The sequence below is a fragment of the Sus scrofa genome, chromosome 6, assembly GCF_054392235.1.
Source record: "Sus scrofa isolate SSC_HxYL_T2T_F1_AM1 chromosome 6, Sscrofa_HxYL_maternal_Yorkshire_Landrace_v2.0, whole genome shotgun sequence".
NCBI classification, from domain to species: domain Eukaryota; kingdom Metazoa; phylum Chordata; class Mammalia; order Artiodactyla; family Suidae; genus Sus; species Sus scrofa.
The window spans coordinates 155,837,549-155,855,290 of NC_139388.1; the positions used below are offsets into that span (position 1 = coordinate 155,837,549).

General features: G+C 39.4%; 1 protein-coding gene and 1 long non-coding RNA gene across 9 annotated transcripts in view; one reads left to right on the forward strand and one right to left on the reverse strand.

Moving 5' to 3' along the window:
• The window catches only part of NFIA (nuclear factor I A), a 598,742-nt gene extending 595,233 nt beyond the window's left edge, over positions 1-3,509 (reverse strand). For all 6 annotated transcript variants that reach the window (XM_084964865.1, XM_084964871.1, XM_084964874.1 and 3 more), the window contains exon 1: positions 3,379-3,509. In XM_084964865.1, coding sequence (XP_084820991.1) covers positions 3,379-3,474 — 96 coding nt within the window. In that variant the 5' untranslated portion in view covers positions 3,475-3,509. The remainder of the gene's footprint in view (positions 1-3,378) is intronic.
• Positions 842-17,742, forward strand: part of LOC110261419 (uncharacterized) — a 143,798-nt gene continuing 126,897 nt past the window's right edge. For 2 of the 3 annotated variants that reach the window (XR_014808136.1, XR_014808135.1), the window contains exon 1: positions 842-904. This is a non-coding gene — a long non-coding RNA (uncharacterized LOC110261419). Of the gene's footprint in view, positions 905-14,368; positions 14,460-17,742 lie in introns of all 3 variants that reach the window. The other variant, XR_014808134.1, reaches the window with a different exon arrangement.

Consider the following 17,742-nt stretch of genomic DNA (forward strand, 5'->3'; position numbering starts at 1 on the left):
CTAGATTAAGTTGATATGTAATATCTATTTCTTGATTTGCATGATTAAAGCATTAGAAAAGTGGCTCAGATATCAAAAGATTTCTCATAAGTGGCAGCGCCAAATCTAATTACTGTTAAAATGTACATGCTCGAACCCTGGTCTCTTGTTAACTTCTAAGCTGTTTACAACTTCTTGAGATGGAGTCAAAGTTTTCATTTGACTTTTGGATATCAAGATCCCTTTCTCACTCCATTTTGATATCAAAAATGTATTTATCAATTCTTATATCCTATGTCCCTCAAGGCAACATTAGCTTCAACCAAAAAAAGAAAAGTGATAGAAGATAGAAAAAGGACCTTTTCAGTATTTATCATTTTAAAACCCGTTTCTTAAACAAAAGTAGCCTTTAAAAGACAAAGCTAAAATGTATACTAAAAAAAAAAAGAGCCCATTGATGTAGTCAACTGAGCTCCAATTAGTTATCCGAAAGTGCAGTTCAAACCCTACTGTAAGCCAGGGTGCATTATGAGAGGGGGTGGGGATAGAGAGGGCGAGAGGAGAGAGGTTGTTATTCTCAGTCTTTTATTAATCGGGTTCTTTCATTCTAGTGGGGTCTTTATTATTTGGAAAAATAAAAATGATCTGGGGCTCTCTCCATTCTCACCCCAAATTTTGGAGTAGGTAATGGCTGTCTACCACCTGGTCCAACATATGCCCCCAAACTAAAACAAACACACTCATTTGCCATACAAATTGTTTACGATTCATTAAAAAGCAAAATTGCATATCCCTGTGCTGGCCGCTGAGGCCGAGCCTCCACGGCGGAGGGGGCATTCACTGAGTTGCCTTTGTATGCTGGGAGGACCAAGCCGCTTCCCACTCTGCAGCCCGGAGGAGCCTGTGTAGCCAGATGACGCATGAGGTAATTTTAAAGCTTTATTTGCCTTTAGTGTGAAACTCGGATCTTGTACTGTTCTTTGGTGAAAGAAGCATATCAGCCAGGGGCAAGTCTAAATTTTTTTTTGAGTTGGGGGGAATCGTTTGGGATAGTGGGGGGGGGGTGTGGAGCCAGAGGAAGTGAATGCTATTCAAGGAAAGACCAGAGCTAAGAGAAAATGCAAAATTTATCTTAATTTTAATGACTCCTTTCCCCCTTCACCAGAGTTCTCAATTTCCCATCAATAATGGGAGGTTTACATTAGAATTATTTGTAACTGGCAGATCTAAAACGCTGTGGTCTGTGGTCACCTTTGAGGGAAATAAAAAATCGATTTATTCTCTATGGTACTTCCACAACTTCTTTAAAGAGCATTCTGATCTCTTTCCCCCTTTCAAAGCAAAGATCTAGAAGTACTGAAGTTGAGAACCTTCCTGTAGTATGCAGTCTAAACAGCAGCATGTGAGCTTACGGCATTGTTTATTTTTAGTCAACTGCATTGCTAAGTGTTTCCACCACTTTTATATTTTATATTCCCGGCGGTAAAACATCTGTAAAATAATTTTAAATGAAAAGCAACTTCCAAGTAAACTTTACATAAAAGAAATGACAGTTTTCCAAGTTAAAAAAAGAAGAGCATTTGGTGATCTTTGCAAGAAAGTAAAAAAAAAAGATGACACAATTTGCCATAAAAAGTAACAGTCTATAAAATCTATGAACTCTTGCAATACAAGGAAGGAGAATGTCACGCAGAATATGACATCAGCGCGCAGTTTTTTTTTTTTAACTTACAACTTAGAAAATAATAGCTAAACCAATCAGTATATTCATTTCTGGTGTTTAACAAGCTGTATAAGGCAAAGCAATAGGCAACATCACAGCATACAAGCAAACCTTGTTCTTGCTGGCAGAAACTCTAATGGGAAAATAAGTGCCCTGAATAAAACTTCAGGAGCGAAGTGCATAGTCTCCTGCTAGTCTAATTAACCATAAGCTGAATCACCATTGTCCTGAGATCACTGGTAAGGTTTCTAAAGTCTAGTTAAGAAATTACAAGTTAAAACACACATGTGCACACATACCCACAACCACATTAAACTCAACTGTCCTTAGAATGGACCCCAAGAAGCACCCCAAGAAGCAGCCAGATAGAATCCTGCGGAAGCTCACTTTTAATAGTCTCCCAGTCCTCAGAATTCCTAAAAACTTGCCAAAATGATACCACCACTGGTCCAGGAAGGGGAAAGGAGAACTCTTCCCCGCAGATGATACAATGAAACCGACATGTCCCGTCTTGTAATTCCATTTGCCAGCCTCCCCTTCAACGCCACTCTCTCTCTCTCCCTTTCTCTCTCCCTCTTTTTTTTTTTTTTTTTTTTTTTTCTTCTTCTTAAACTGATATCTATGTGAAATGAGCTGAAGTTCACGGTCCAGTTAGGAACGGATAATACATTCATTGTCCTGGCAGCAAACTTTTTTTCACTCCCTGGAAGAATTCACGCTTGCCGCAAGAATAATAATTACGGAAAACTAAAAATGCACTGCTAACGAATTAATCCTTAACGGACACCATCCTAACGAGGGCGGTAATGATTTGAGGACACTCTTCCTCACAGGACTTGCATCTCCCGTGACAATAAGCTTTTGTGCATCCTCCCAACTCGCCCTACCTCTTATAGATCCAAGATGTCAAAGGTTGTCTGGCCTGGTTGACCGTGACATGTGAGTTAACTCGTTCTGTGGCCGCATGGCGGAACTTTTACTAAAACTTTATCTGTGCCCAGAATATCGAAAAGATGGGCTGCGTGGGTCTTTTCCAACCCAGCGCTACTGTTCCTAAGAGACTTAAGAGACCTGCTCTGACAAACAAATGGGGAAAGTTAGATGAGAGATGTGGGTCCCCTGATGGAACACAGGGAGTGGGAACCCAGAGCTCTCGCACAGGTGACTTCAGGCAACCCAGTTAACGGGGCAGGACCAGAGCGCGCCCAGGGTTTGGTTCTCCCCAGCGTCCTCAGAAAATACCACAGTCAAGGAAAAACCGTGCACCTCCTAGTCCTTGAAAACAAAAGTAAAGGAGACATAAAGCTAGAGAGAGGGAGGAAAACCTGAGGGAATAGCTCATCTTTTACCCCAAGACCTGCTTGATTAAAACACCTACCTCTACCTTAAAACTTCTGACACTCTTAAAAAAATTTTTTTTTTTTTAAAAAAAGCAATTCCTATACACTGTCCCATGGAAAACCAGGACAAGCCTTCCTGGGAACTCAAGTCGCAGAGTGGCAGAGAGAGGATGGTAAGAGGAAGCAGTGTGAGGCTGCCTCACTGAAGAGTGTGAAAAAAATCAAATGTGAATTTGATGAATGTGAGGTCTGGGACATTTTGTCAAAGAGGGAGGGAAAATAGAAAAGGGAAAAAAAAAAAAAAAAAAAAAAAAGCAGCCCCGGCTGCCAACTCACCATCCACCAAGTTCTGGCCGAGATGTCGTAGCAGAGCTGCCATTTGATGGAGCCGTCGGAAGCTTTCCCTGCCATTACGCTGTCAGCAAGCTTCATCTGATGCTAACTCACGGGAGATAAGACACCTAATTGAGAAAACATTTGCAGTGGCATGTGGGGCAACATGTAGTCCGGTCCATACCATATGGAATCATGGGTAAAAAAAAAATCTCCTTGACAATGAACCAATCTCTCACAGACCCAGTGGCAAGGTGAAGTGGAGATGAAAAGTCTGCTCTTAGCACTGTCTTCTCTCTCCTTTTTAAAAAACAAGAACCCACTGCTACACATCAAAGAGAGGCGGTTAAAATTAGGGCTTCATCACTCAGATGATTTTGGTCTGCAAGGTTTTTCCTTTCCTTCCAACAACCAATCCCCCCTCTTTTTTTTTTTTTTTTTTTTTTTTTTAAGGAGAATAAAGAGATTTAATAGGACAAAGGCAGGTAGTGGACTGCGGAGGGAGATCGCCACAGGCTATTAGCCTAAAATTTCTGCTTGACAGATGGAACTGCTTAGAGACTATCATGCAATGTTTTGGGCTTTTTTTTTTTTTTTTTTTTTCTTTCTCCCCACTCCCCCCCGCCCCCTTCGACTTTAAGTCTGATTCAGTATCTGTTTTTCACAGCCACTTTTCTCAAGAACGTGAGCTGTGCCTTTTCAAAAGTGTTTAGTTCAGTTTTCTTGTCTTACACATCTCATTGGAAGCAAAGCGGAAAAGTCTAAAACTAAATCTGGAAACAGCTGAACAGGTTTTCCAAGGATTTAAAAAAACAATTCTTAGGGAAAAGATTTCTCCTTCCTTACCTTAAAAAAAATTCGTTAGTTGATTTGGTTGTGTAATATGGAACGTAAACACGAAAGGACAGTGTTCAAGTCCCTTGATTTTTGGTTTGGCTGATGTTGTTTTTACATGTGTGTTTTTCTGTGAGGAAATACATTACTGATATTTCACAAGTTCTAATCTAGGCTAGGTGCCATCTCTCTATTGTTTGGTATACCTTTAAAAAATAATTCTGGGGCTTTTCTGTTCTTTGTAAGTAGAAAGATCAGTTGTTTTCAATCCAGTTTAACAGAGTTCAGGCTAAACTTGACATGAGCACTTCCTTATTCAGGGAGAATCACATCTGATTTCCTTACTGTAACCAAGCCATCTTCTTCACAGGGGTTTTTAACCACACATCCTCTCTTTAGTAGGAAAAATAAACCACAACATGGACCCACCAATAAGAATGGCTGTAAAAATGATTTTTTTCAAAAAAAATTTAACTGAGAAGAAGTACAAGCAACTGCTGAATTTCAAGTCATCTGACTTCAGAACTAAGAGGGGCGAGAGAAACAGGGAGAATGCCTTGTATTTGTTATATTTTATTCTTGCTAATGGTGTGAAATTAGGAACTGCAGAAATACCTTTATAAGAGCAGGGCACCAAACCCATCCTCGTTTTTTTTTTCTTTCCTGAATATAAGCGATTACTTCATCTCCAAGAACCTAGCAGTAATATTATAATTCTTTACACGGCAGGTCTCCTATATAGGCACCCGGGAGCATGTGAGAATTTATCTGCGGTATTTTTCAGGGCAACTGAACTGTGATTATTTAAAAAGTTGTGCATTTACAGCCCAGTTATCCAGCGGATTTTCTTCTAGTCACGTTTTCGATGGAATAATGTTTAGATGAACTTATACAGGACACGTTATAAGTTCCAAAGAGGTTAAATTTGATAGCTTTTGCTTTTCAATTTCTGACCTCTTCCTTAGTTGGTTTTATTTTAACCATTTAGCATCAGGAAAATAGCTGTTTTGACAAAAATATCATTTTAGCAAAGCGGATTTTATTCAGTTGCACCTGAAACGTTTCATAATTTAAAGCATGATCCACAGATGGCGTCTATGGGATGAACCACCAATACAATAAATAAGGCATTTTTTTTCCTTCTCATCTCTCATTTAATGAATGAGAATTTAATTCTGATAATATGGGGTAGGAGGCGGTATCAGGAATGATCATCAAATATGGATATTGCCATTACTCTTAGAAGCATCTTTGTAGCCTTTATAATTCTGGTGTCACCTCTCTATTCAGAAAAGGAGTGGGTAGCAAGGAAGTGCTAAGTTATCCAGTGTCCATGAGCAAACAGACCTTCTGCCAGGACCTTGCTCTGAGCTTGCCGGTCAAAAGTGTGGTTGCCTTGTGTAACTGCTGCGTGAAATGACCTAGCCTTCAGCTTACCGTTTAGCGGAAGAAAGAGAAGAAAGTTGAAAATGCTACATAAATGTAAAATAGGCTACACCGGGGTAAAAAAAAGGGAAAAGGGAAAAAGAAAGGAAATGGAGTAGTATTGTCTTTGCATCAACCTCTTGTTCCATTTTATTCTTCCCAACTTGTCTCTGACAAGCAGACAAAGCCAAAGTCTCCCCAGCCTTCTCCTATGGCATGAATGCACATGGCTATTTTCGACATGTGGGTCCAAAATTGTGGGTCCAATTTCTAAGTTTGTCCTGCTGCAGCCTCCGAAGTTGGAGGCATCTCTTATCTGAGCCGCTGCATTTCTGCAACTCAGCTTACCCTATGCGTGCCCATTATTTATGAATGAATGGGACATAAGCTAAACTGGAGTCCAGATTTCACTCTGTGAATGATGGAATACTTGGGAGCATTTTACAGGAGATGGCACAGTAGTTTTGAAAAAAGAAATGAGAAATATTATTGGATAATAGTGTTTTAAATCCAGAACAATTAGTTGCATTTAACTTTATCATTGTTCTCTAAGAGGCTGGTGGAAACTGTCCTTTCCCATATAGCAATCAATCTTTTCACAGTGTGGCCCATTGTTAATAGCCTTAAAACAAGATTAAATAAAACATGTTAAATATTGCAATTATTGTGGGAAATAAAATTATTTGGTGAGCATAATGGGGAGCAATTCAAGCATTTAACATGATCCAGGAAATGCTACTCCAAACAATTGCATTTGCTTTATGCATTTTTTTCCCCTTTGATTGCTGACAGATGCCTTTTTGGAAACAAACATCTAAATGGTTTGCTTTCAGTCAGAAAAAAAAAAAATAACAGAAAGCGGCTACATGTTTTGAATTTAACTCGTCATTTGAATACTTCTTCCCACTGCACGTGAATGAATCTGAGGCAAAAACAGCCCTCTCATCAAGAAATAAGTCCATCAGGGTTTGGACTTGCTTACATTCTTTGGATATGTTTTCTAGGAAGTAGGAATCCCCTAGCTATGAAGTCAAGTGATGGGCTAAACTGCTGGGCATGTATGAGGAATATGGTCCGGGTGGCTATGGGGGAACGTTAGACAGGGAACTGTTTTGTCATAACATGAGGCCCCCTGGGATAAAGACAAGTCATGTTCCAGCCTTTTTCCGGCTGTCGTGGCCAATGCTACCGAAATCAACCTCCTACCTCCCTTGGGTGAATGGGAAGAACCCAGGAGAGCTGAGGGGATGGGGGATTCCCATCTGGGTCTTTGCTTCAGTGCGTTTGGATAAAGGCCTCAAAGACTCTGCTGCCAACAGGTGTATGATACCAAAGACAGGCTTTGGTTTTTGTCTTATGTTGTTAAAAACCAACATGAAATAGAATATTAAATGATTTTTCAGAGGCTGGATAGTAAAGTCATTGAAAAGACAGTTTCTGAAGTCCAATTGCACAAATCCTGGCTTGTTTGGTTACTGTGTGACCCCTCCTAGGTCACTTAACCTCTCTAATTCTCTGAATCCTAATCAGAAAGATAACTTGTTATCATATATAACTATATATATATGACTAGCATTTACATATACTAGTTAGTAGCAAAAGTATGCATAAAGTCAATAGTTCTGATATGCAGTGAGTTTTCAAGCAAAGTCATTATTTTGTTATTGACGTTTTGTTATTATTAATTCTCCTCCATTGAGAGGAACCCCCTTTCTCTCACCTCTGGTCCTGCCCTGTGAGGCTGGGTTAGGTCCCTTCACTCTGCTCTTTGATAATAATTGGTGCCTCACTCCATTTCACCTCTTAGCCCCCTTTCCTAGAAGCAATCTGCCTCCCAGTTGGCCTTCCAAGAAGAACCATGAGATGCTTGAGGTCGGGGACCATGCATTGTCTTAGTAGCTACAAGTTCAGGCTCAGTGCTGGGCAGACAGTAGGGGCTCCCTAAATTGTGAGAGAAAGCTAGTATAAAGGCACAGAACCTTAGGTGATTTGAAATTTGATTGCATTCTTCTCACATTTACACCACCTGTTCATTTACCTTGGCTTGAACTATTGTCCCTCCTAGTACAACATCTGCCTTTTACAAGTTAACACCCTTTTCCAAAATCCTAGTCGGCAGGGATCTCTAGCCCCTTTGAATTTCCGTTGACTTCCTTATCTCTGTCATCCACTGGTACTTCACATAGATCAAATATATTTTGCCTTTAGCGAACATATGTCATTCATTCATTCATTCATTCACTCATTTAACAGAAACTTCTGCGATGTAGGCAACTACATTTTTTTTTCTCCTTTTCAAGATTTGTTTCGAGGGCCATTGGAAATTTGAAACTCTAGGAGAAGAGCAACTTGATTTTGAATGCAACATGTAATAACAGCTAACATGTATTGAGTGCCACCCATTAGCCAGGTACTGTTCTAAGATTTTTTTTTTTAAGATAGGTCCTTATATGGTAGGGTTTATTATTGACCCATTTTGTAAGCAAGAAAACAGGCTCTGAGAGTTTAAGCAACTTGTTTAGGGTCCTGGAGTAGAGACGGAAGAAGGATTCAAGCCTAGGAATTATGACTCCAGAGCTTCACCAGCTGGTGTTGCCTCCAGGCTTTTGTGCCTGCTATGTGCCAGACCTTTATCAAGGTGCTTCCAGGTATGGTGTATCATTTAACCTCTGCAGCAACCCTAAGAAGTTGGTATTATTCTTTTCAAATTGCAGGTCAGAGTCAAAGGTCAGAGTCTTGCATAAGGACACATATTAAAAGCAGTCAACCCAGTATCTGTTTGAAAAACAAGTTCATGCTTTTCCTGTTCCAGTTAGTTAGTACTCAGAAGACTTTTTAAAAAATTCTTTTGTATCATTGGGTGTTGGGCTTAATAAATATGTGTGGCTTTGAATCACCAGGCTCTTGAAAATAATGAAATTAGAATTGTACCCTGTTGCAGAAAATGCAGAGAAGTTCCGTTTAGGGCAATGGGGCATCGAAGACTTTTAAAAACCCTGTATTGAAGAGGGATTATTGACTATTAAAAGACCTAGGTCTTTTTCTAACCTTGATCAGGTGGAAAATCCTAAAATGATGTTCAGGACATCACTGTCTAACATGGAAAATAAGTGTGTACTCAAACATAAGCTTGGGAATTGGAAGAAGAATCTACACAAAAGTTTGGATAACCTAGTTCTCCCAAAGCCCAGAAAAATGCCAAGGTCTCTGGTGGGAGCTTTAGCCCTTTTGATGAAATCAGCAAAGTCTTCTGCACAGGTACTCATTACTGGGCATGAGTGTGGTGACTGAAAAAAAATCAGTGTCCCAAGTCACCTGGCATGGTTTTCTCACCGTATGGCAGAAGCAAATGCTGCAAAGCTGCAAAGGGCAGAACTGAAGAAAATGCCAGGGGGTCCAGACAGCCCCATCAATTTTAATGATCTGCCCAGATTTTTGATCTAGGATATATATATATTTTTCCTGAGAAAAAATATTGATAATTTTTTTCAGCAGAAACTCACCCGCCATGCCCTGCAAAGAATTGGTTTTCTCCCTAGTGGCAGCTCTTGTGCCTTGTTGCCATTTAGAAATTCTCTGACTTTTACTTTCTCTGCATTTTCTGTTAACCAGCTGCCACCCAAGATTGGACTAAACCCTCTGCCCCCTGTTAAAAAAGAGAAAAAGAAAAGATGCATACAACATAACCCTCTAATAAGTTTATTCACAACTTCTATGCAAGGCGCTTAAGAAAACTAAAAGGTTAATATATTCTAACTAGATGTTGGGTATAGAATGTCAGATCTGTCAAATTTCATTATAACTTGCTGCTCATTGGAAAAGATTTGATTTCTTTTGCCACTGTCCTACTATGTTCAAGTCACAGACTGCCAGCAGCAGCTCACTGAAGACCACAGGCTGGCAGTGAGCGGGCTCGAGTGGGAAACCAGCCGCAAGGACCATCTGTTTCCGATTTCTAGCTGAGCCAAGATGTGCAGTGAAGTGCATTCCATTCACCAGGCCAGCTTCTCCCCTGCTCAAGTTATTAGTGTTACAAGTGAAATTATCTTTTCCAAACAGCAGGGGAGCTATAATCCTTATGGAACAGGACTTTAAAACATACACACACACACTCACAAAACACACACCCACATATACACACACAACATTCAGACATCCTTTGTTCAAGTTGTGAGGAGAGCGCCTTGTAAATTTAATTACAGCCTTCACAGGATTTATAAAGTATGTTTTATTAAGCATGATAACCTCTGAGGCAGCCGTGTATACATTGGCCTCATTTAGTCTAATTGAATGATCAAATATCTTTAAGATGCTTTTTGTGGGCATGGTTAAAAATGACAAGATGGATAGATTTAAACCATCTTAAAATGTAACGGCTTTCAGAAGCGTTAATGGCTTTATAGGAATGATCAGTGAAACTCTTGCTCAGCTGGCCCAAGTGAGCCAATCGCGTGCAAATAGACCCAGCTGAGGCTAGGTAGCCAGCTACCAAATCTCAAAGGGGCCAAACAACAGGTGTCCCCTTATAAGTGGGGAGACTGTAATAAACTACCTCTTTGTGATTTGGGCTTGATCTTCTGTCTCAAGATGGATCATTTTTAGAAATATGTGCAGGTGAGGAAGCAAAGCTGATTGTGTGATGGTGTGGTAGAAATAGCAAGAGAAGTCAGGAGGTCTTAATTAATGTTAGAAACATGAGTTTAGTAACTACAGATGCTTGCCACTGTGCTAAGTACTCAGGGTACAAACGAAACATGGGACCTGCCATCAAGGAGCCTTCACCTCTAGTTGAGGAGACAAAGGAGCAGTACTGCTATTACAGTGTGATGGAACCACGGTGGGTCCTAGCTTTTGTTCTTCCACATTCCCTGTGCATGAGTCTGGTTTGTTACGTGTTATCTGTAAAACGGAGAGGGCAATAGCCTACTTTCAGGGGGTGTTGTTGGAATTAAATAAACTATGTAAAAGTATGAGTCAGTGATAGGATCTTAGCAGGTACTCAACATATATTATGATTTTTCAGTCCCCTCTAATGATCTCCTGAATACATAAGAATCTTATCATTGAAGAGTGGCTTCTCCATCGTGGATGAGTAGCACATTGAATCCAAGGAAGCTGCCTCTTCTGTGGCTCCCTGTGCATGTCAGCCAGCCTCAGACCACAGGTTTCTGAGGACCATGCCTGCAGAGGGTGCCATAAAGAGCCATGAGTAGTTGGGCATCTAACATGAGCTTTTGGTTCATATTGAATGAGACCACTTTCTCCAAAAATAATCTTTCGTTTTCCAAGCAGAGGTAACATGAATTTATTTAAAATAAGGAGAGGAAAGGAACATGACAAAGCCTTTTATTTTGTAGATTAAGAAAATGATGGAGTTCCCTGGTGGCTCAGTGAGTTAAGGATCACAGTGTTGTCACTGCTGTGGCTCAGGTCGCTGCTGAGGCACAGGCTTGATCCCTGGCCCCAAAACTGCCACATGCCACAGGTGCATTCAAAAAAATAAAGAAGAAAGAAAGAAAGAAAAAGAAAATGAGGGCCAGCAAGTTAGCGGCAGAGTCAGGACTCCAACCTAGAAACCCTAATATTCAGTGTCTCTGTTCACAACTCTACCAGTTGTTTCATAGCATTTGAAGAGCTGTACCCTGGACTACGTAATTCAGTTGTGTTCAGAGGCGCATGAACCCAGGCGCTATCTCTCCTGATTATATTATACAGCTGGCACTTGGGCCATTGTACTTTATTCGTGTTTACAGATAGAAATGGAGGCATCTAGCACAGTCCACTTATTGGATGGATGGAAAAGCTAAGGACTAGTGTCCCAGGTGGGTGGTAAACTTTGAGTCTTTGGTAAGCTTGTGGAAATTTGCATGTAAGGATTTTATTGAGGTGGCTGTCAGGGTCAACACCTGCAGGGAAGTAAAAGAAGGAGAATTGGGCAGAGGGAGGAGTTAAAAACCCATGCAGTCCCAACGAAGGCATAGCTAGGCTTACAGAGAACCCAGAAGCTGGGATGGCCCTACAGAACTTTTCCAAATTGGTCAAGGGGGCCAGATCTTTGTACTCTTGCAGTGATCATCCAGTCATTAAATGTAGCTTTGAGCTACATGCATATTTCAGCCAAGACAAAATCCAGTGGGGTTTTCAGCTGAGAACTGTCAACTTCCAATGTTCCCAGTAGCTGCATGGCATCTGGATGGTGTGCCACAGGATCCATCTGAACTCAGAAGTCAAATGGCTTACTCAAGGACACCTGCCAAGTTAGTGGCAGACTTGTTAGTGGGCCTGGGCTTCATGAGTCTCAGTCCATAGCCTTATTCATTTCCCAGATGGAAGGGGGAAGGCATCATGCCTTCTTTAGGCAGACTCTACCCAGGACCTCTCTTGTTTTTAAGAGCAGTACACCTCTTTAAGAGAACTTTGTAAACTGCCATATTCATTGCCACAATGACTGCTTGGGGAATTATTAGTTGAAAAATCATTGTGTGGTAATATATAAATGTGGAAAGAGAAAGTCCTGTCTGTGAGTGAGAAAAGAAAGCTGTGAAGGAATAGAAACAAGCTGTTGCCAGTACACATCCAAGAGCACCTCTTCTCATGGAGATAATGAGCAGGGAAAGGAAGCCAAGACAGTGAGACCAATGTTGGGCAGTTCTTGTTTTTTTTTTTTTTTTTTTTTCTCTACCTCTCCAGCGACAGCCGTCTTTCTTGGCATTTGCAAAGGCTTCAAAGAATGAATGAAAGAGGGATTTGGACTGTGACTCAACACATGCAGTCAGATCTCTCTTTGCACTTCCCAAGAATCTCTTGGTAGAAGCACTTGTTGGCATCTCCCTGGAGGGCGGCACCAGCAGAGAAGAGAATCCGGGTTAGGGGAGGAGGAAGCAAAGTGTAGCAATGGAGTGAAAAATTGGTGTTTCCTTATCTCTATATTGTCATCTCAAGGAAGCTCTCCTACAGTGTACCTGGTCAAGAGATTAAAAACAAAAAAACAAAAAAACCCCCAAAACCAAAGCATCCAAACCTGAAGCATTGATGGTGTGGGATAAACTCTTAGCTTCAAAGGAGAGTTTTGGAGAACAAATCAAAGTTCCAACAATCTCTTGAAAAGAGCAAATTTGTCTAAAGCTAAAAGAAGACTTTTAGATATCCGCTTCCCCATCTCACCTTTGACTCTTTAATGTCTTTTTCTTTTATGACTTCAGTAGGATTCTTATACTTGCTATAATATTAAAAAATAAAATTATAACATTAACATTTTATTTAAATACATATAACATTTAATTAAATACAATCATAACATTTAAAAATTTAGTTTTTAAAATTTTATTGGAATATAGTTGACTTAACAGTGGTTGTATTATTTTCAGGTGTACAGCAAAGTGAACCAAATATATACATATATCTATTTTTCCCATATAGGTTATTACAAATTATTGAGTAGATTTTCCTGTGCGATACAGTAGATTCTATTTTCTATTTTATACAGTAGATTCTATTATCTATTTTATACAGCAGTTTGTATATGTTATTCCCACCCTCCCAATTCTTCCCTCCTCCCAACGGTTTCCCCAACCATAAGATCTGTTTTGAAACCTGTGAGTTTGTTTCTGTTTTCAAACCGTTGCCATTTCTACATTCCAGAAATACCAGAGAGCATGACATCTTCCATGGGACACCCAGAATGTCTAAGGTGGTGCCTTTTCCTTAGGCCTTGATGGGACAATCTAAGAGATTTTTTTCTGCCTTTCTTTCCTGACCCCGTATAATGCGCAACTGCTTTTACACAGGATCGTGGACTACTCCTCATGAGAAGCAGAAATAGAGTTTCCACATCCACTTCAGGCAATTTTTCTTCCACTTCTCTCCTCATGGTTTGGTGTCAGCTTCTCCCCTCAACTCCTGCCTCTCCATATCCCACTCAGAGCCTGTATTTATAGTTAAGTACTTCTATCATTTATCTTTTTCCCTTTCCCTACTTTCTTTCCTTCCTCTTATCCCCCTTTTCAACATTTATTGGGCTCCTCTTTCAAACACTGTGTTAGTTTCTAAGGAGGTACAATTATAATCAATATAGGAACCTGCTTTCACGGCACTTGTCTTCGGAGCAGGGGAGCAAGCAATTCCAAGCCAGTGTGACAGATGCTATGATGAGAACACATAGGGTGCTAAGGGAGAACAGAAAAAGGCCACCAAACGTAGTATGGGGTTGGGAGTAGGAGTGGGTGGGTTGCCTTTCCTGCAAGAAGTAACAGCAAATTTTGTCTTAAAGTATGACAAAGAGCATGACCGATAAAGGCAGATGTTGAGAAGGGGGATGGTGGCAGGACTTTGCAGTGCAAAAGAATAACATAGCAAAGACCCCAGGGAGAGACTGGGAACCTAAAAATAGCCCAATGTGCCTGGAGAGTCTTGTGTTACCTGATCATCACATTCTCTCTGTAGATGGAAATGCAGCCTACCATCTGTTTTTATATGATCCACAAACTAAGAATAGTTCTTACCTTTCAAATGTTTGGAAAAAAATGAAAAAAAGGAATCATATATTATGAACTACAAAAATGATTTGAAATTCAAACTTCAGTGTCCATAATAAAGTTTTATTGAACATAGCCACACTCATTTGTTTCGGTGTTGTTTATGGCTGCTTTTATGCTGCAATGGCAGAGAAGAATAGTTATGTTTGAGACCATATGGCCTGAAAAGGGTAAAATATTTATTATCTGGCTTTTTACAGAGAAAAGTTTGCTGACCCCTGGCCTAGTGAATGAAGCTTAGAGCTTGAAGTTTTACAGGCTTGGATTCAAATTCTGATCTTACATCTACGGGTACGACCTTCAACAAATTTGTTAAACTGTCTATATGTCAATTTGCTCACTTGAAAAATAGTCCTGATAATACTTCATGGGCTTGTGAAGATTGAAGGAGATACTGTCATATAGAGCTCCTGGGAATGATAAGTGCTGAAGTAAAATTATTTATTAAAAATAGGTAATGACAATTTCAACCCTTTTGAGCTCTTAATAACATTTGTGATAAGATAAATATGTTAACATTGTGAACTGCCATATTAATTCCAGGATGATTGCTTTGGGAAATAATCAGTTAAAAAAGCACTGTCTGTCAGTAGATAAATGGAGAAAGAGAAAGTCGTATTTGTGAGTGAGAAGAGAAAGCTGTGAGGGATCAGAGACAAGCTGTTGCCAGAACTCCTCAAACAATTTAATATAATCATATCTCAAATTGATGGAGTGCGTACTATGTTACGTTTCTAAGTACTTTACATGCTTTGGCTCATCTGATCGTCATTTCAACCTATGAAGTAGTAACTATTGTCACACAGTTTTGCATATGAGGAAGACTGAGATTTAGAGAAGTTATCTAAATTAATCCAAGCCCCACAGCCCATGGGGAGTAGCGTCAGGACTTGAACCTGGAACGTCCTGATGCTAAAGTTTCTGCCTGAACCACTGTGATTTGGGAACATTATCTGATGAGAGCAAGGGTCCCAAGTCGCTGCAGTTCCTGGTGAGTGGCAGGTCCGAGCATCACTGTGAGCTGCGTTCTGCAGCAGGACCATTTTGGGAAAATGTTGAAACTGCCTGTATCCATTTGAGAGTCAGTTTCTCAGAGGCTTCCCACGAGAACTACAACCAGGGTTACATCTTGAGACTTGTCCTATAAGGGGTGGTCCTGCATGTACTCTGTTACTTGGATCTGGCGTTGTGGATATGGTGGAATTGGTAGTGGATGAATGCAAATGTTTGGCTGTGTGACTGGGATAAAATGCTGGGATTAATCAAATCCGGTCTTCAAGTATTATTTATTCACATGGAAATGTCCTCATAAACTATTCTACCAAAACCCAAACCTAAGCACAATGATCTTAATTTGGTTAATTGTGTTTGTATATGTATATGCTTTCAAAAAGATGAGGTAGGACTATGCCAGGATATTCAGCAGTTGTTTGTCTCTGGGGTCTTTCTATTTCCAAAATTCTGAAACCGTGTTTATATAATTGTGCATGAATAAGAAAATATATAAGTGATGTGGAACTATGCACCACAAAACTTAAAAATCTTAAAATTTAATGCCATAATTTCACCTTGGTACACTATCAAGTGTGGATCAGTGGTTGATAAATGAGGATCAGCCATTTTATACATAGATATGTGTTCATTTTAACACAATTTGAAATAGTATAAAACTAGAAAAAATGTTCTGTATAGTACAACTATTTGCAAGCATATTATGTAGCTATGAAAGAAACTGTTTACAAATGGAGAATGCTTATGATATTGAAAATAAGCAGGATTCAAAATTGAACATGCAGAATGAGCCTGGTTCAGTGAAAATTTAGTATTATTTAAAAACAGAAACCCCACATTCAAATGTTAATGGTTGTATATATAACTGGTAGAATTATAATATTTTCTCTTTTTTTTCTGCATCTCTGCAGGTTCAAAAGTTCCTTTAATGAATGAGTATTATTTCTATAATGGAAAAAAAAATAGGCATACAAAACTTGTTGACATTGGAAATCTATGTCTACTGCTGATTAATTTTAAAAATCCACCCCTCCCTCCATAGCTGACTGCTTCTCTGTTGCTTCTGGTTAGCTGGATATTTCCCAGGTTAGTCACAAGGAACTTAAATGAGAACGCCAACTGGGAATGAGGAGATGTGGATTCTAGCCAGGGCCATGCCACTAACCCACCACATAATCCCGGATGAGTCCCTTTTCTTCACAGGTTCTTTATCTGAGGTTCTATATCTTTATTATAAAATGAGGAGAGCTTACATGAAACTTGGGTACCTCGGGTTTGGGCTGAAAGGGAGAGAGAAATCAGGGATAGTATGTGTGGTCCAAAATCTGGATCCCTTCCCTCCAACCCAACTCAACACAAACAGTTCTACTTTTATAATTTCCTCATTGAGTTTACGGGAAAAATTTTAAGTGAACAAGGATTCCAATGGTAGTAAAATTTTCGAAACTGCTGGACTAGACAATTTAGATTATCCATGTCTAGATCATTACCTGCTTACAGAGTGTAGCTGCTGTCCATAACTCTCCTTTTTATTTTTAATTTTCTATTGTGGTAAAAACATATAATATGAAATCAACATTCTTAAGTCTTCTAAGTACAGTATTGTTAACTATCTGCCCATTGTTGTAAAGCAGATTTCTAGAGCAGAGGAAGCTTTCATGACTGAACCTCTATACTCAGTGAACAACACCATTTCTCCCTCCCCCTAACTCCTGGCAACCACCATTCTTCTTTCCGCTTCTAAGGGTTTGACTGCTTTAGACATCTCACATAATTGGAATCATGCAGTATTTATCCTTTGGTGACTGGCTTAACTCACTTAGCATGATGTCCTTCCTCGAGGTTCATCCATGTTGTAGCATATGACAAGATTTCCTCCTTTTTTAAGGCTGAGTAATATTTCATTGAGTGTATATATTATATATTTTTATCCATTCATTTGTTGATAGACTTTTATTTTAAAAATTTTTTTAAATAAATCAATTTTTGTTTTTTCCATCATATCTTGTTTATAGTGTTTTGTCAGTTTTGTACTGTACAGCAAGGTGACCCAGTCACACATACGTATATACATTCTTTATTATTTTTTTAAAAATGATTTTTATTTTTTCCGTCATAGCTGGTTTATAGCATTTGTTGATAGACTTTTAGGTTGTTGCTACCTCTTGGCTGTTATAAAAATTGCTGTAATAAACATGGGAGTGTAAATATCTCTTCAAGATTCTGAGTTCAATTCTTTTGGATAAATATCCAGAAGTGGGGTTGTTGGATCATATAGTATTCTATTTTTAATTTTTTGAGGAAACTCCCTTCTGTTTTCCACAGCAGCTGTCACCTACCAACAGGTCACAAGTGTTCTACTTTCTTCACATCCTTAAAAGAACTTGTTATTTTCAGTTTTTGTTTTTGTTCTTTTATAATGGGCATCCTTACAACTATTAATTGATATCTCCCTGTAGTTTTGACTTGAATTTTCCCAATGATTAGCAATGTTGAACATCTTTTCATACAGCTGCTGGCCACTTGTATGTCTTTGTCTAAGTTCTTTGACTGTTTTAAAATT